This window comes from Littorina saxatilis, linkage group LG9 (genome assembly GCF_037325665.1).
Source record: "Littorina saxatilis isolate snail1 linkage group LG9, US_GU_Lsax_2.0, whole genome shotgun sequence".
Classification (NCBI taxonomy): Eukaryota; Metazoa; Mollusca; class Gastropoda; order Littorinimorpha; family Littorinidae; genus Littorina; species Littorina saxatilis.
The window spans coordinates 8,238,412-8,258,248 of record NC_090253.1 but is presented as its reverse complement, the minus strand read 5'-3'; the positions used below and the strand labels follow the sequence as shown (position 1 = coordinate 8,258,248).

At 41.0% G+C, this 19,837-nt stretch overlaps 1 protein-coding gene across 1 annotated transcript; it reads right to left on the bottom strand.

Annotated features, from left to right (window-relative positions):
• Positions 1–9,380: 9,380 nt before the first annotated feature.
• On the bottom strand, positions 9,381–19,465 carry LOC138977357 (uncharacterized). The gene is made up of 5 exons (XM_070350257.1): positions 19,300–19,465; positions 16,072–16,281; positions 14,738–14,839; positions 13,445–13,601; positions 9,381–9,712 (listed from the first exon to the last, which is right to left on the bottom strand). The coding sequence occupies exons 1-5, from the start codon at positions 19,366–19,368 to the stop codon at positions 9,603–9,605; spliced, it is 648 nt and encodes a 215-aa protein (XP_070206358.1). The 5' UTR covers positions 19,369–19,465; the 3' UTR covers positions 9,381–9,602.
• Between the last annotated feature and the right edge of the window lie 372 nt (positions 19,466–19,837).

Genomic DNA, 19,837 nt, shown 5'->3' with positions numbered 1-19,837 from the left:
GTGGGAGTTTCAGCCCATGAACAAACAAACAAACAAGCAACCAAGAAGGTTGGGATGCGTTTGTCTTCTTGTTCGGGGAACAGGAATATCTCCTTCTTGAGACAGGTCTCTTAAGGTAAATGAGTTATTATGTTGTATATTATTGAAGCTTGAATACACAGCTGGAATGTAAACTGTAGTGTATGCAAAGTGCACTAATTTTCAGTGTGAAATTTTTAAGAGGATTCTCGTTGAGATTGTGTTACGTTTTGTTGGGTATTTTCTTGAACATAAATGTTGTTACGCATTTATGTTATATAATGCTCAGATGTTGATGCTATGTATGGTAGTATCATTATTTGATTAAGTGATCCATTGGTTAAGCATAGCCTGGATTATTATGGTGGAAGGAATGACATACGTGAAATGATGTCAGAAGTACGTGTCTAATGTTTAGTTTTGGAATGTGAATGGAGAATGAAAGTGTGATAATTATTATGTTTGGATTACGTTAGGATATTTAGTAAATATGGCCAAGAGAGAGAGAAAGGGAAGAATGAACGACAGAGCTGAGACATGGCTGTGTAAGAAAGAAGAGATGGTTTTAGAGAATGTATTATAAGTGTAACAAAATAGGACTTTACTAGTCTTGGTCATGTTCCGGAAGGTTTGAGTGAACCGAGATGCCGAGAGGATCGTCGTCATTTGATGACGTAACTCGTTGCGCTGTGACGTATTATTGACTACCACGACTGGATGCGTTGATCAACATGGAGTTGATGACATAGTTGTTGTGCGTGCTTTGGAAAGCGTGGAAACGTAAACAATTATTGTTGCAACATCGGTCCAGGTAAGCCAATCGATGATTCATTTTCCCGTCCACCCGTTTGACAAGAGAAGGCATTGTGTAGATTGTTTTTGGGTAAATGAATGGCGAAGGGCAGTATTGTGATAACCGTCTAACCGATAACAGTATATGGAATAGTCAAGTGCAATGTTAGGTGTTCGTTTGTTTGTCCTGTTACGTGTGATTTCACAGTAGATTAGGTAAATGTTTTGCAAATGATGTTTAGTGAGATGCGCTGTGTACGAGCATATGCTACCGTTGATGTTACAGCGGCATGCTGATCCAATCCAAGGTGGAAGAAGGATGAAGTTCTTATTCCTACTTATGACGTTCCTGAGAACTGCGGTCCCGATTGCCGGTATTACCAGCCCCACGTCGTAACCTCTTGATGGATGCACGACGTCCCGCACGGTTCTAAGACAATGCAAACAAGCTCGAGTTGCGACAGCGTATTCACGCATTCGAGAGATTGTTCAACTCTAATGGCTTCGCATGAACGAGGACAGAACGATAAGTGATACATGTGATCTGATAATGAAACGGAGATAAAAGGAAAACAAGTAGTCGATGAATTGACTACGAACGAACATACGTAAAAAGAACGAGCCAATATTTGTAATCATCAATAAAAGATCTTAAAATAATCGAGAAGCGATTCGTGAAGTGGGTAGGGTGAGAATGTTTTAGACAGGTTTGTTGAATATCACACCCTACGCTACAAGTTTGGGGGCTCGTCCGGGATATAAGCTGCATAATCCAGCTTATTCAAAATTTCCAAAATTCTATTCCAAATTGTTTGAATAGCATTTTTTTTTATCTCCTGTGAAATTATCTTATTGTTTGTCTGTTCGTTCATAAAGTGATTTATAAAGAACTTCATCTATTTTCCGACGTGTGTTAAAAAGCTTCACACGTCAGTAAAGAACATAAAAAAGCTAGTCTGTGTGTTGGCGTCGCACAGCCAAATAAATCTGTAAACGCTAATGCGGAAACCGGAGTTCTTCGCTGCATTATAAAAAAAGAAGAAGAAGAAAAGTATTATTCTTTCACATAATACTTGTTTATAAACCACTGTTTCACATTGATTCACGTTTCACTGTGAGTGGTTGGCAAGAGTAGGACGTATTACGTAAGGGTAATTGTCTTCTCTTGAGAAAGAAAAACCGTTGGACGGGCAGGTAAAATCAGCGGACGGTTTGCCTGATCATACTCTGGTTGATAGCTTCAGTTCCTATGTCAATGACAGATCATGATGATTTCAATGTTGAGTGGCTAGTTGATTAATTCAACTACAACGTTGATAGGATAATAAGCCAGGATTCGAACCATAGAGAGTAGAACGAATTACGGGCAGGTAAAATCGGCGGACGGTTTACCTGGACATACTCTGTTTGATAGCTTCAGTTCCTATGTCAATGACAGATCACGATGATTTCAATGTTGAGTGGCTGGTTGGTTAATTCAACTACAACGTTGATAGGATAATAAGCCGAGATTCGAACCACAGAGAGTATAACGAGTTATTCTATATAAAACGCGATTTATATTTGGAGAATATACTCGTGGGAGTAAAGTGTTGAGACATTTTACTGTAGAATCAGTGACTCATTGTGTTAGTTATCGAGTAAGCGATAAATGAGTAGATTCTAAGGTGCCAACTTAGTCAGATCGAAATGTAAACTAATTGATTCTTTGCTATCTTATACGAATGGCGTGATTTGTATTGATTTAGTAAAAGACAGATTAGGAACTCTTCTTTTCTTCAGTAGAGTATCTTCATTTTCGTGTTAAGTGACAAGTTGACAAGGGTGTTGTTTAAATGCAAACATCACGCACGCACAATCTTCGCAGCATGAGTGCTGTAGGAGATCCAAGTGAGCTCGATACAGAGCCAAATCAAAATGATATGGTTGAAGAAACCAGATCATCCAGTTCGCGCAGGAATGCGCAGAATGTTGCAATAAGCAACATACTCCCTCCAAAATCTTCAACTTCTCTTTTGAAGGAGTTAATTGAAGCTGGGAAAGAGATGGGTTTGGAGGGAAAAGAGCTGCAACTTTTCGTAAAAGAAGCGGCAACAACAGCCGCAGCAGCAGAGAGAGAAAGAGAAGAGAGAGAGAGAGAGAAAGAGAAGAGAGAGAGAGAGAAGAAAGAGAGAGAGAAAGAAATCGTCAATTCGAACTTGAGCAGTTACGCATTCAGACAGAGGGTCAAATTAATGCTAACAACAATAGCCACTCAAGAGACAGACGAAGAGACGATGACGACTTCATACCTAAGATTCCTTTCCTCGACGACAAAGATGACATAGAGTCTTGGTTCCAGCAGTTTGAACACTACGCCAGTGATCGTCAGTTGTCGGAAGAGAAGAAGGCATCAAGGTTAGTATACTTTCTAAAAGGAAAGGCCAGAATTATTTATTCCAAACTTTCCGATGAAGATATGCGCGATTACGAGGTCATGAAGAACGCGTTGTTTGAAGGTTTTCAACTCAATGCGGAAGAGTATCGGAAGAAGTTCCGAAACTCCAAACGCGATGCTACTGAAACGTACAAAGAGCACATCGCACGGTTAGATAGATATCTGACAAAATGGATCGAACTAGACCACTGTGACGACAGTGTACAAAATGTCAAAGATCTGTTTCTCAGAGAGCAGGTGTTCAATACACTTTCTCCTGAACTCGCGATCCACATCAAAGATCGTAAGCCAAAGTCAGCCAAAGAGATGGGTGTAGTTGCCATGGAATATGAACTCAATAGAAGTAATTCCAAACCCGCGGTGCGACAGGGAAATAGTTCCCATTCCAATGGAAATGGTTACCAACCCCGTCGTCATGAACACAAGCAAGGCGCGCAAGATAAGGAAAAACAAGGTAATTCAGGGGAGCAGAAAACCCACGGCAAAACACTCAGTGACGCTGAGAAAGCAAAGTTAAAAGCCGCCGGGGTTTGCTTTATCTGCAAATCTCCGTCTCATTTCGCGATGCAGTGCTCAAAAAGGAAGGCAAAACCCGGAAATACCTTGGCAGTTCAAGAAGAAGACGAGGAAAGCGAAGTTTCAAAGAAACTAGACAAGTTGTGCTCGACGTGCGAAAATAAGAATTTCTCGGAAGAAGTTTGGATCAAACTTGACGGTCAGATCGTCAAAGCGTTTAGAGATTCTGGATGCACTGGCATCATGGTGAGTTCCAAACTAGTCCCAGAAAGTAGCTACACGACCAAATGTAAAGAAACCATGTTGGCCGAGAAAGGCACAAAGAGAACGTGCAAAGTAGCAATCATGCACATTGACTCTCCGTATTTTGAAGGTCGATCGGAAGTCACTGTCCTTGAAGATCCGGTTTATCCTGTACTCATTGGGAAATGGTACGGGATGGGTAAAAAGAAGAAGAAGACTCCTTTGTACCCAGTGCGAGACCCAGAGTGGTACGCAAAAGAAGTAGCGGCAGCGGTCAGTACCCGCCAAACAACCAAAGAAGAAGCGAGAGAACAGTCTCAGCCTCTCCCGAGTACTTCTTCTGGATGTGAGCAAAACGTCCCATTACTCACACCTGAAGATCTCCGCAAAGCACAGCGTGAAGATGTGACTTTGACCAGTGCACGGAAATTTGCGGAAACCGGCGAAATATCCGGTGGGGCGAAATTCCTGTACAAAAATGGCATTTTGTACAGATCCAGTCTAGACAGATTGGCAGTGGAGAAAAATAGGGTAGTTGTTCCAAAGTCCTTCAGAGCAAAAGTGCTCTCATTCAGTCACGACCACCCTATGGCAGGTCATTTGGGCCAGAAGAAAACCAGTGACAGAATTAAAATTGAATTCTGGTGGCCCGGTCTTTCCAACGACGTCAAGCGTCACTGCCTTTCGTGTGACATTTGTCAGAGAGCTGCACCAAAAAGCTGTGCAAAGAAAGTTCCTCTGGGGTACATGTCATCAGTCGGCCCAGTATTCAAAAGAGTAGCGGTCGACATTGTTGGTCCCATCATTCCCATGTCCGAGACCAAGAGTCAATATATCTTGGTCATGATGGACTATGCCACGCGTTACCCTGAAGCTACTCCGCTGAAAAACATCAGAGCCGAAACAGTAGCTAATGCGTTGTGGGAGATGTGGACGAGACTTGGCATCCCAGACGAAATTATCACCGATCAAGGAACACAGTTCACAAGTGACTTGATGAAAGAGGTGAATACATTTCTGATGATCAAGCACAAAATGACTGCGCCATTTCACCCACAAGCCAACGGTTTGGTGGAGCGTTTCAACGGCACCCTCAAAAGCATGCTGAAGAAACTAGCGATCGAACAACCTCGACTTTGGGATACATTTATTCCGGCGTTGTTGTTCGCTTATCGCGAAGCTCCCCAAGAGAGCATGGGTTTCTCACCATTCGAGCTCCTTTATGGCCGCACCATTAAAGGACCCATGCAAATCCTTCGTCAAACATGGACAGAGGAGAACCTCTCAGAGGAGGTGAAGACCACAGCAGAGCATGTAGTCAATTTGAGGAACAAAATCGAAGAGACATGCAATATAGCCAAAGCCAATCTCGGGAAAGCATCCCAAAGGCAAGCACAGTACTTCAACAAAAAGGCCGTCCCTCGCGAGGTTGAAGTTGGAAAGAAAGTACTCTTGTTGTGTCCTTTGAAACTCAACAAGCTAGAACTCGCTTGGAGGGGACCTTACGAGGTCATCGAGAAGATCAACCGCTGTGATTACAGGATCCAGATTGGATCAAAAAAGAAAGTGTATCACATCAACCTAATGAAAGAGTACGTCGAACGTGAACATGAGAATCACATTGACGCTACAGCCTCAAGCGAGGACGATCCTGAAGTTGATCCTGTTGAAGACGAACATGTGGCCGTAGTTATCGAAGAAGATAACACCATGGATGATGACATTTTTCAGGCAGACGCCCAGCGAACACTTCCTCTGCTGGAAACCGTTCGATCTGAAAATGTCGACCATGTGCAGTTCTCAGAAAAGCTATCCGAGCAAAAAAAGAAAGAGGTGTCCGAGATCTGTCAGGAGTTTGAGGGAAATTTCACTGATGTCCCTCTTACAACCAATTTGGAGCGAGCACAAATAAGGGTCTCAGAGACAAAACCAGTGTTTGTTAGACCTCGTCCAATTCCCCATGCCATGGTGAAAACTGTTGAAGAGGAAATCGATGAGATGCTCAAACTCGGTGTCATCGAGCCCGCAAATTCACCATACAACTCGCCCATCGTTCTCGTGAAGAAGAAAGGCGGAAAATACCGTTTTTGCTGCGATCTACGCGGATTGAACAACATAGTAGTGTTCGACGCCGAACCCATCACTGACGTAGAACATCTATTTCAGAGTTTGGGCAAGGCAAAGTTCTTCACAAAACTGGATCTAACGAAAGGCTACTGGGCTATTCCTTTAGAGGAAGAAGACAGAAACAAGACGGCATTCACCACGTCAAAAGGACAATTCCGATGGGTGAATCTTCCATTCGGTTTGAAAACCGCAACCGGGATTTTCAATCGAATGATGCGCAAACTACTAGGTCCCATCAGACGGCAGGATGTTCACCACTTCATGGATGATATCCTGATCGCAACGGAAACATGGGAAGAGCACTTGGTTGCGCTGAGAGCAGTTCTGCAGCGGCTGAAAGAGGCAAACTTAGCTGCGAAACCATCCAAATGTTACGTGGGGTTTGACCAACTCCCGTACCTCGGTCATGAAATTGGCAATGGGAAAAGATGGCCAGAGAGCGACAAAGTCGAAAAGATTCGACAGGCCGCCCCTCCTACCACAAAGAAGGAACTGCGTTCTTTTTTGGGATTGACAGGTTTCTACAGACAGTACATAGAATCCTACTCTTCCATCGCAATCCCTCTAACTGACATGACGAAAAAAGACCACCCAGAGAAACTGAGGTGGAATGACTCCAGCAAAGACAGTTTTGAGAAACTGAAAAACAAGATTTGTGAATCCCCAATCTTGTGCATGCCCGACAACACGAAGGAATTCGTGGTCAGGACGGATGCATCTGATCGTGGCATCGGCGCAGTCCTCATGCAGGAAAAAGACGGACAGTTACGTCCAATTTCCTACCAAAGTCGGAAGTTGAAGGGCGCAGAATCCAGATACGCCACTGTGGAGAAAGAATGCCTCGCAACAGTGTGGGGGATCGACAAGTTCGAGAGGTTTCTCTATGGCAAGCGTTTTACTCTGGAAACCGATCATCAGCCTTTGAAGTGTTTGCAGAAGCAACCCACGAACCCAAGGTTGATGAGGTGGGCTCTCCAGTTGCAACCATACAACTTCTCTGTGAGAGTCATCCCAGGCAAAGATAATCATGGTGCCGACTATCTGAGTCGAGCCACATACCACGAGTCAGGCTAGAAATGTGTCTAGCCGTCCAAATCGAGCGATTACCATCTTGTTTTGTTTTTGCAACTTAAAGGCCCTGTAAAACAGGTTATTGTGTTCGGCAATTTAAAGGCATGGTAACACAGTTTGTTTGTGTTTATCAGAAATTCCTATTGTGTTTTATTTTAGATTAAATTGGGAATTTTATCTTATTCCATGGGGTTCTGTAACAAAATAGGACTTTACTAGTCTTGGTCATGTTCCGGAAGGTGTGAGTGAACCGAGATGCCGAGAGGATCGACGTCATTTGATGACGTAACTCGTTGCGCTGTGACGTATTATTATATTGACTACCACGACTGGATGCGTTGATCAACATGGAGTTGATGACATGAGTTGTGCGTGCTTTGGAAAGCGTGGAAACGTAAACAATTATTGTTGCAACATCGGTCCAGGTAAGCCAATCGATGATTCATTTTCCCGTCCACCCGTTTGACAAGAGAAGGCATTGTGTAGATTGTTTTTGGGTAAATGAATGGCGAAGGGCAGTATTGTGATAACCGTCTAACCGATAACAGTATATGGAATAGTCAAGTGCAATGTTAGGTGTTCGTTTGTTTGTCCTGTTACGTGTGATTTCACAGTAGATTAGGTAAATGTTTTGCAAAGGATGTTTAGTGAGATGCGCTGTGTACGAGCATATGCTACCGTTGATGTTACAGCGGCATGCTGATCCAATCCAAGGTGGAAGAAGGATGAAGTTCTTATTCCTACTTATGACGTTCCTGAGAACTGCGGTCCCGATTGCCGGTATTACCAGCCTCACGTCGTAACCTGTTGGATGTACGACGTCCCGCACGGTCCTCAGACAATGCAAACAAGCTCGAGTTGCGACAGCGTATTCACGCATTCGAGAGATTGTTCAACTCTAATGGCTTCGCATGAGCGAGGACAGAACGATAAGTGACTACATGTGATCTGATAATGAAACGGAGATAAAAGGAAAACAAGTAGTCGATGAATTGACTACGAACGAACATACGTAAAAAGAACGAGCCAATATTTGTAATCATCAATAAAAGATCTTAAAATAATCGAGAAGCGATTCGTGAAGTGGGTAGGGTGAGAATGTTTTAGACAGGTTTGTTGAATATCACACCCTACGCTACAATAAGACTTGTGTTATTCTTAAGGAGTTTCCATGACAGCGTCCGGGGGATGGTGCCCACACTGGAGATGAATTCGTTGGCGATGTCTGGAACAGGAGTCCACATCGGAGAGGGTGGAAGTGACGGTGGAGTCCCCATCAAAAACTGGACGTTGAGACGATCCAGTACCTTTCACTAAAGGTGAAATAGCGTATCCTCGAGGAGGAACTTGGGATTTGGATAACGGTATCGGCAAGGATCACAGTTGCACAGGAGTGTGTAGAGGACTGCAGGAATGAGTGACTACGAAGTCGTGAGTGTCTGTCTAAATCCTCTCTTGTGGCCACTAGAAGATTATATTGTAATAACATAATATTAAGATAGTATGGATAAGTCGTGAGTGTCTGTCTAAATCCTCTCTTGTGGCCACTATAGAAGATTATATTGTAATAACATAATATTAAGATAGTATGGATAAGTCGTGAGTGTCTGTCTAAATCCTCTCTTGTGGCCACTAGAAGATTATATTGTAATAACATAATATTAAGATAGTATGGATAAGTAAGATTGCTATACTATGGAATCACGTGTATTAAGTGATCACAATAGTATTGAACTGTGAGTGGTGAGTGGTGAGTGGTAATTTGTATTTTTGTTATTGACATGAAGAATGTGTATTGCTTTTTTGTGAGGATAAATCTGTATCCTCAAATTTCTGTGTGTGAAGTGTATTGAGTTTGAGTGAAAGAGTCAGTTGAAATAGATAGGGCAGAGCACGTATTAGTAAAAGTAACTTCTCTAACTTCATATACCACTTCATGACAGTGTGTGTGTGTGTGTGTGTGTGTGTGTGTGTGTGTGTGTGTGTATGCGTGCATACGTGTGTGTGAGTGTGACGGTGTGTGTGTGTGTGTGTGTGTGTGTGTGTGTGTGTGTGTGTGGTCCAAGCTCCCCCATTTTTGGGCTCTGCCACTATGCATATTGTGTTCTTTCTGGGTTTGAAAGTTAGTCACATTTTCCCCTTGTAACACATTCCATGACAGCAGAAGGTTTCTGAACATTGTTTATTCAGCTTGCAATTATGAAATAGGACAATTGTCAATATCATCTAGAAAATCATTCCTATATGGACAAGGACTGTGGACATTGAGTAATCACGTCGTACACAATGATTGAATTTGGTACATAGATTGTAAGCGTAGACATGGATTTAAGTGAAATGACACGTAAGTAGGTCGCAAGCTAAATGACTGCATGACATCATCGTGACGTCATATGGCCTATCGCGTCAGAGCTTCCCAGGTAAAGGTGAGGGTGGCGCTACCTTCTAACGTCAGTACAGAAAACGTCAGCTGCTCCGATTCCGTTGCAAGGTAGGGGTCATAGGCAACTGGAAGTAAATAACAAGTCGCGTAAGGCGAAAATACAACATTTAGTCAAGTAGCTGTCGAACTCACAGAATGAAACTGAACGCAATGCCATTTTTCAGCAAGACCGTATACTCGTAGCATCGTCAGTCGACCGCTCATGGCAAAGGCAGTGAAATTGACAAGAAGAGCGGGGTAGTAGTTGCGCTAAGAAGAATAGCACGCTTTTCTGTACCTCTCTTTGTTTTAACTTTCTGAGCGTGTTTTTAATCCAAACATATCATATCTATATGTTTTTGGAATCAGGAACCGACAAGGAATAAGATGAAAGTGTTTTTAAATTGATTTCAACAATTTAATTTTGATAATAATTTTTATATATTTAATTTTCAGAGCTTGTTTTTAATCCAAATATAACATATTTATATGTTTTTGGAATCAGAAAATGATGGAGAATAAGATGAACGTAAATTTGGATCGTTTTATAAAATTTTTTTTTTTTTACAATTTTCAGATTTTTAATGACCAAAGTCATTAATTAATTTTTAAGCCACCAAGCTGAAATGCAATACCGAAGTCCGGGCTTCGTCGAAGATTACTTGACCAAAATTTCAACCAATTTGGTTGAAAAATGAGGGCGTGACAGTGCCGCCTCAACTTTCACGAAAAGCCGGATATGACGTCATCAAAGACATTTATCAAAAAAATGAAAAAAACGTTCGGGGATTTCATACCCAGGAACTCTCATGTCAAATTTCATAAAGATCGGTCCAGTAGTTTAGTCTGAATCGCTCTACACACACACACACACACACACACACACACACACGCACATACACCACGACCCTCGTCTCGATTCCCCCCTCGATGTTAAAATATTTAGTCAAAACTTGACTAAATATAAAAATCAGTCGCGTCAAGCAATATCAAAACATTAAGTCAGCCTGAAACTCAAAGATCGACACTGAAAATCTGGACTCAGTCATCGTCTGGTCTACTTACACATTGATGGAAGGGCGCTGGTTCTGAGCAACGCTTAAGCCTAGTTCTCGAGATAGGTGTGACCAGATGACGTCATTTATACTTTCGTCATCGGAGATATTTCGTATGGCAATCAGTGTCATTTCCCAGTTCTGTGTTCTGCGGTCGTTTTGACTGACTTGAAAAGTTGAGAAAACTAAGGACACTTCATTTTTGCGAAGCAACTGAATGTGAAAAGAAAAGAAAGCGTGCAGAAGTATGTTTAGGTCCTGCAAGACTTTATGACCAACGATTTCTCCCTTGGAAGTAAATGAAGATGTCTGCTTTTCGTCTGCTTTGAAGGTAGGGAGATTTTACAGCGCTCACGGTAAATTGCAAGTCGTATTGGACAAGAAGTTTGTTATTCTTCTTTCTTCGAAGTACCATAGATTTGTTCTTGGCCATATTTTCGACTTGTGCATCGTTATATTATGGGAAAAACACGTTTGAACACAAATTCGCAAAGAAATGTTGATCATTTGCTCCGGAACTGCAACGTCGATCGATTTGCCAAAACAAAAAATGCTGGCTCAATATGCGGAAACATGCTGGTAGTGTCATATTTTAAATGGGTGTGGAAGAACTGCTCATAATCAACATAGCACTTCGGCCCCGTTATTTGTTTTGGGCGACGCAACATTACATGGCTGGCCCAAACACGTCAACCAAGACGGGTCGAGCTGGTCTCGGCGAATCATGCCAACATAAGACCTAATTTGCATAAACCAATTTTCTATTATTTCTGAACACATTTTTGGAGTAAAAATATATATGTCTATTTTAGGATGCAGTAAAGACTCGCGAAATAATGAACATGAAATATAGAGGACCCCCCCCCCTTTTAAGACCCCCTAACTTAAGACTTCCTCCCTATTAGACCCTGCTTTCTCGGATTTTCTGTTCATAACCTTTGTAAACCAACCCCCATTTTAAGACTACCCCCCGCGGGTTAGGGGGAAGAATTTACCCGATGCTCCCCAGCATGTCGTAAGAGGCGACTAACGGATTCTGTTTCTCCTTTTACCCTTTAGTGTTTCTTGTATAGAATATAGTCAATGTTTGTAAAGATTTTAGTCAAGCAGTATGTAAGAAATGTTAAGTCCTTTGTACTGGAAACTTGCATTCTCCCAGTAAGGTAATATATTGTAGGGGAAGGGCTCCTAATATGGACCGGCTCTTAATATGGACCACCTTCTGTTCTGACAAACTAACGGCACTAGAGCGCTCAAAAAAGTTTTATTCGCTGTATTCACCCTCTCTGGATAACTTGCACATGTCAAAATAGTTGCAGAAACAGAAATCTCAAAACCGTTAGGCTTTTTCTCTTTTTTTCACTTTTGGCAGCGTTCACTCTAAATTTGCCGCCTAAAACGGACTCGTTTCTGTCCACAGCCAAAGCTTTAATCACACAAAAATTGCTATATATGACAGCTAAAACCGTATTTGTTACATTTTAGCAGTGTTGACCCCGAGTTTCTACTGCAAACAAAAAATAATAGCAAAATCTCAAAGTATGTGCGAGTCCCCTAATATGGACCACCTTCAACAAATCGAAGAAAATAAAAGCTAAAGGCTATTTTCATTCATTCATTAAGAAGCTTGCTGGAAATAACTTATAACTAGCCCTCGAGATTTAAAAAAAATGCAACAAAAAGTCTTCTTTTCGAAAGTCGCTTGTTCATTTCAACGCTTGTTATTTATTCTCTCATGTGCCAGGAGAACTGTTCCGAATAACTCTCACTTACTCTATTACACAGGTCATATGCATTTAAAGCGCTTACTTCCCATTGTTTCTCAGGTGACTCTAACGATTCATTTTCTTCTGCTGATACGTAGAATTCACCGAGACAAACATCATTCTAATTTGTGAATCTGGGAGACACACAAGATAATGCTGCGTCGCCCAAAACAAATAACGGTTTTGGGTGTGACGAAAAAAAGAACAGGGCCGGAGTGCTATGTAAATTATGAGCAACTCTTCCAAATCCGTTTAAAAAATATGACACTACCAGACTGTTTCCGCATATTGAGCCAGCAGTTTTTGTTATGGCAAATCGATGTTGCAGTTACGGAGCAAATGATCAACATTTCTTTGCGAATTTGCGTTCAAACGTGTATTTCCCATAATATAACAATGCACAGCTCAAACATATGGCCAAGAACAAATCTACGGTACTTCGAAGAAAGAAAAATAACAACATTCTTGTCCATTACGACTTGCAATTTACCGTGTGCGCTGTAAAATCTCCCTACCTTCAAAGCAGACGAAAAGCAGACATCTTCATTTTCTTCCGAGGGAGAAATCGTTGGTCATAAAGTCTGGCAGGACCCAAACATACTTCTGCACGCTTTCTTTTCTTGTCATATTCAGTTGCTTCGCAAAAATAAAATGTCATTGGTTTTCTCAACTTGTCAAATCAGTCAAAACGAACACAGAACTGGGAAATGACACTGATTGAAATACGAAAGATCTTCGATGACGAAAGTATAAGTGACGTCATTTGGTCACACCTATCTCGAGAACTAAGCTTCGCTCAGAACCAGCGCCCTTCCATTAATTAAGAGTGCTTACTTCCCTTTGTTTATCAAATCTCTCTCTCTCACACACACACACACACACACACACACACACACACACACACACACACATACACACACACAGACACAGACACACACACACACACACACACACACACACACACACACACACACACACACACACATGAACTACTCACGCGGGTCGGGGTTGTTGCATCTGAAGATGGGCTGACGACTGCACAGACGGAGGAGCACGGGGTTGGTGGCAAACACCTGGCTGCGCTCTCTGTTTGTGATGGGGAAGTCCCCCGCTGTCAGCTCCAAGTGGGGGCCTGTTGCGTTCACCTGGCCGCCCTGCACGAAAACAAAACACAGCGATGGGAATGACGTCATTGTTGTTGACGTCATAATTGTCTTGGTACAGATTTACAAAGTTCAGTGATCGGAATAACGTCATTGTTGTTGACGTCATCCTTGTCGTGGTACATATTTTGAAAGACACATTTCTGTTTGACTCACATTGTATTGAATTGAATTGAATTGAATTTACAAAGTTCAGCGATCGAATTATCGTCATCATTGTTGACGTCATCATTGTCGTGATACAGTTTTACAAAGTTCAGCGACCGAATTATCGTCATCATTGTTGACGTCATCATTGCCGTGGTACAGTTTTATTTATCAGGAACAGTTTGTGTGTGTACCTAATATCAGACAATGAAGTAGGATTGTATTGCATCGTGTTTTGTTGTGTTGTGTTGTGTTGCCTTGTATTGTATTATATTGTATTGTGTTGTATCGTATTGTATTGAGTTGTATTGTATTGTATTGTATTGTTGTGTATGGTGTGAGTCGAGAGTTATGGGTCGATGATGGGAATGATTTTTCCTCCGAAAGCGGCGTACGGTTGCCTAAATGGCGGAGTAAAAACGGTCATACACGTAAAATTCCACTCGTGCAAAAAACACGAGTGTACGTGGGAGTTTCAGCCCACGAACGTAGAAGAAGAAGAAGATGGGAATGATTTTAGTTTAAAATCGACACATATTGTTTTAGGTTCCCAGTTGTTTTATTGAAACAAATCTTTGTTTAATTTTCTCATAATGAATTTTGAATCGATGTTGAAACTGAAGAATGATAATCGTAGAGTCTTGTCTGTGCTATGCTTTTGTGTCAGGATTATGAATCACAAACCAACCAACATGCCAACCAGCCAAACAAACACGCTCTCTCTGACTGCCAGTATGTCTGGCCATCTGTATGTATGTTTTTCTGTCTCTCCCTTACTCTGTCTCTCTCGGTCTCTGTCTGTCTGTCTGTCTGTCTGTTTGTCTGTCAGTCTATCTATCTGTCTGTCTGTCTGTCTCCCTCTCTCTCCCTGTTTCTCTCTCTCTCTCTCTCTCTTTCTCTCCCTCTCTCTCTCCCCCCCTCTCTCTGTCTCACCAATCACTCATTTCGTGGCTGCTTCATGAAATCTCTATAATACTCACGTTCCTCTCTATCAGCATAGCGAGCGTGGAGTTAAAGTCATCCACAGGCGGGGGTAGCAAGAAGCATGGTTGTCCTTGAAAATACGGCTTGATGGCTGCCAACTGCATCAGTACGTGATACGTATTACGTCACAGACACGTCATCAGTTTTAATGTTTCAGGGGATTGGAATCAGGTGTTAGGTTTAAAAAAGTAGATGCGCTATTTAAAACCAAAGTCTTACAAGAAGCATTAAGGCAAGAAGCAGGCGACGATCGGACACACCAAACCGTTACATTGTAGTACGAAACGTCTTCTTGTGAACCAACAAACCACTAACTCACTCGTCCAAAGACGATGACAAAAACTTTTTTTAAATCAAGAAAGAAAAAAGAAAAATAAGAAAGAAAGAAAGAAAGAAAATAAAGAAAGCACAAGTGTTCTTCTGAACCAACAAACAACTTGCTCACTCAGTCAACAACGATGACATAAACATACGAAAATCAAGAAAGAATGAAGAAAATTGAGAAAGAAAGAAAGAATGAAAGTAAGAAAGAAAGAAAGAAAGAAAGAAAGGAAGGAAAAGAAAGAAAGAAAGAAAGAAAAAATTGCAACAAAGTGCAGTTCACACTAATTTATTAATTGTCAGTGCGACATTCCTCATGGTGTCTACCAATTATGCTCCCCACCCAACCCCAACCCCTCTGCTAAGGCAAAAAAAAAAAAAAAAAGTGTGGTTAAGGTAACATAGCCCCCCCCAAAAAAAAATAGGGTAGGAAGGTAGGCAATCACTCATTTTTTTTTTTACTTTTTTTTTCTAATGTGTACAAATTAAACCTACTTGACAGGGAAATAAGTGTGCGACTCTAGCGCTGTTGCTTTCATTGCGTTTTCTGCACTCGTTGACAAATGTAATAAAAAGTTATAGGGTCGGCCCCTAAAAATAGGGTAGGTCGGGTTACCGTAACCACACCTATTTTTTTTTTAGGCCTAAGTATGTTTTTTTCCCCTTTTAGAAACAATGCAAAACAGACTACAGACTGACATTCAAGCCATCAAATATATAATGCGGTATAATGTAGAGAAAGAGAGAGAGAGAGAGAGAGAGTGTGTGTGTGTGTGTGTGTGTGTGTGTGTGTGTGTGTGTGTGTGTGTGTGTGTGTGTTAGTGCGTGCGTGTGGGTGTAAGTGAGTGTGTGTGGGCAGTTCGGTGAGCACTCTGGTTTTGTGTTGGAATGTATTATGTATCGAATGTACTCAAGCCAAGCAACATTCCTGTGTACTGCATGTGGTTGTAATACAATCTTATGTCTATGTCTTACGTCTTATGTCTCAAATGACTCATCTCATACTCACTGGTGTCGGGGCAGAAAAGTCATAGACACTGACAGACCCGAAGAAATTACCGGCTTCTGCGAGCATTGCATCACGGGATATCAAGGCCACGACCTGAACATCCGGGTTCTCCACAGCGAAGGCTTTCTCTCGCACAAGCTCGTCTTTCACGTTACGTCTCCAAGAAAAATGGCGGCGTGGCGACAAAGATGGAGGCTGTGGCGGGGCACCCTTTGAAGAAATGACAATGAAATAGTACCGAATCAAAAAGACAGACAATCACTTGAGATACAAACAATGAACTTATCTCAAAATCGTCGTTGAATCTCGATCTCATGCAATCTCGCTTGTTCATTATTTTCATCATAAGTGTTTGTCTGTCTACCTACTAAAAAGACCACTGGTTGCACGTGATGTCAATGTAACGTTTTGATTGGTCAATAATTAAACGTTCCAATAACCTACAATTCTTGTTTCTTTTATTCTGAATGTTGGAACGTTAGCAGTTATCTGTTTGTGGATGAATGAAATAGTACACATTTTGATTGCATCGTAATTAATTTGATTAAACGGATAGTGTTAGAGTTAAAGAGTAATGATTAAAAAAAATAGCAATGATTCATATGTTCATTGCGTTAAATTATACGTGATGATTTTAATTAATACACACGTAGTTTAAAAATGGAGAGAAACGAGAAGTAGGAGAAGGAGAAGAAGAAGAAAACAACAATAACAACAACAACAACAACAACAACAACAACATCTGCAGGAACAAAAACACAATCAATATTTTAAACAAATATACACATTTGAAATTAATACAACATTAAATGAATAAAAATAAAAATAAAAGAACAAATAAATCAAAAACAAGACGGAGAAAAATAAAAAAACCAACAAAGGTAAGTTGTTGGAACGTTTGTTATTGACAAAACAATACGTTACAGTCAGAGATATGTCGACCCAGCGGCGCAAGCTAATTAGTCTTCTTTTTTTTAATTAATGTTTGTTTGTCTGTGCACTTACCAGACCGCTGGGTCGACATAACTCAAACGTATTGTTTTGTCAATAAGAGACGTTCCAACAACTTACCTTTCTTGTTTTTTAATTAATTCTAAATTTTGGAACGTTGTCACAGAGAGAGAGACAGAGAGAGAGAGAGTGAGAGAGAGAGAGAGAGAGAGAGAGAGAGAGAGAGAGAGAGAGAGAGAGAGAGAGAGAGAGAGAGAGAGAGACAGAGAGAGAGAAAGAGAGAGCGAGAGAGAGAGAGAGAGAGAGAGAGAGAGAGAGAGAGACAGAGACAGAGACAGAACTCAGAACTCAGAACTCAGAACTTTATTACATAAGGATAAAGGTTTTAGGCTTAGCCTAATCTTCCAACCTGTCCTTGGAACATATACAGAGAATAATTGTAAACAAAAACAAAGACTGCGCACATACCTCATCAAAGTATTAAACTAATAAAACATCAAAATAATGGTCGAGTATAAACATACAAAATATTGGACTCACAAAGTCATATAAAACAAAACCAAATACAAACAAACGTAAATGTTTTTTACATTTCTTAAAAAAGTACAGCAATGTATTGCCGAACAGGGCCATGTATACAGGCAGCTAAAGTTTCAAGAAGAAGGGGGAGGGGGACGAGGGATTACACATTCAGATTAACTACATATACAATATTTAAAAAACAAACAAACACTTAAGAGCATTGCATACATTATCCGAGTACACAATGGAAACTAGTTTATAGTGTGATCAAATGTGTGTGCAACTGCCTTTTAAAGGCCTTTAATGATGCGGATCGTTTGATTTCTATTGGCAAAGAATTCCACAGAGATGATCCTGAAAAAGCTAAGCTGGATTTATAAAGATCTATACGAGGAATTGGAGGAAGTAAATTTTGAGACCCATACCTCTTCGTAACATGTGTAAAATAGGATTGCACATAACTGGGCACATCACCATGAACTAATTTATACATAAAGACAGCCTTATTGTATGCAAGGTGGGTTTTTAGGGGAAGGAAATTAAGGCTGTTTAACTTCATTTCTGTAGACATGTGCGATTCATACATGATAAGTTTTGCAGCACGACGGTACAAAGAATTGAGTTTCAATAAGTGAACATCACTGCAGCCATCCCACAATGTCGAAGCAAAATTAATATGAGGCATTATGTGAGCATGAACGAACATTTTTAATGTTTCAGACTTCGCATAATGTTTGAGTTTTGACAACAAATACAAATTCCTTGATAACACTTTGCAGATGTTGCTTATGTGTGTTTGCCATTTCATTTCTTCATCGACAGTTACACCAAGTATGCGATGTTCTTTAACTTGCTGTATTTGAGTTGTACCTAAGGACAGTTGTAATTTAAGAGGACTTATCTGATGCTTTTGTCTTGTGGTAATAACAATGCTTTTAGTTTTTTCTGGGTGCAGTATCATGGCATTTGATGTGCACCATTTCGCAACTTCGTCCAAAGTGTTCTTCAGGGAAGAATTTACTGATTCCAACGAGGTGTTACTGGTATGAATAGACGAATCGTCTGCAAAAAACTCGCATTTGACTTTATCATCCGATACATGTAAAGGCAAATCATTAACGTAAATACAAAAGAGAATAGGTCCCAATACAGACCCTTGAGGGACGCCATGTTTTACTAGTGCAGTAGACGAATTCTGGCATTGTAGAGTGACATATTGTGTCCGGTCAGCAAGATACGATTTAAAGAAGTCACAGACCGAATCGTTTCTCAAATAATAGTGTAATTTTTTCAACAATATGGAATGATCGACTAAGTCAAATGCTTTCTTAAAATCCAAAAACAATGCTCCTGTAACTTCAGACTTGTTCATTGCTGACAGCCAAGCTTCACAGAGAGACGTAAGAGCTGTGTGGCAAGAATGCTTGGACCGAAAACCGGATTGAAACTGATGGAACAAATTTTGTTCTTCTATGTAAGCAAGAAGATGCTTGTGCACATGCCGTTCTAATGGTTTTGACAAAACAGGCAGCAAAGAAATGGGTCTAAAATTACTTGGGTCTGAGAGATCTTTACATTTGGGAAGGGGTATGACTTTGGCGCTTTTCAATTTAGACGGAAAAAAGTTCTGCTCAATACTAAGGTTATATACGAACGTGAGCGAATCCACAATATACAGTAGACAGAGAGAGAGAGAGAGAAAGAGAGAGAGTGGGGACAAAGCAGGTAGCGGACTATACAATTATGTATACGTACCATCTGCGCCAGGCTTGAACCAACAACGACACAGCCAAGTAAGGCTAACACCCAGACTGTCACACCCATCGTCGGCGTTGCGGAAGCGGATTGAAACTGTGTGAGGTTTGTCAAGTTGTTCTGTTCGTCTTCTCTCTCTGTGGATCTGGTGTGGAGTCAATAATCAACCCCCGTCACAAAGAAAGCAAGAAAATCTGAAAGGAGGAGAGATAGTAAGAGACAGACGAACAGACAGACAGACAGACAGACAGGCAGACATATGGACAATCAGACAGACAGACAAAAAGACAGACAAAAATACAGACGGATGTACGGACAGATAGACAAACAGACCGACGGGCAGACAGAACAGACAACATGTGTTTTTAGCTTAGTTGTACAATGAAATGCTTGTGCTCCTAAAGTTTTGAGATGAAATAATTGTTATGTTACAGACTCTCGTTTATAGCGTATTGATTTGATTAGTTTATTCGCAACAAAAGCAGCGAATAAGTCTGACAAGTTTCACATGAAGGGCAGAAAAAACCCTGTCAATTTG

What these genes read in the sequence shown, in the direction of transcription:
- LOC138977357 (XM_070350257.1), bottom strand. Translation starts at nt 19,368, where the DNA reads ATGGGTGTGACAGTCTGGGTGTTAGCCTTACTTGGCTGTGTCGTTGTT. An exon ending in CTATGCTGATAGAGAGGAAC is followed by an intron (nt 13,602 to 14,737) that starts GTGAGTATTATA and finishes GTTTTCGTGCAG; the next exon opens with GGCGGCCAGGTGAACGCAAC. An exon ending in ATGCAACAACCCCGACCCGC is followed by an intron (nt 9,713 to 13,444) that starts GTGAGTAGTTCA and finishes ATTTACTTCCAG; the next exon opens with TTGCCTATGACCCCTACCTT.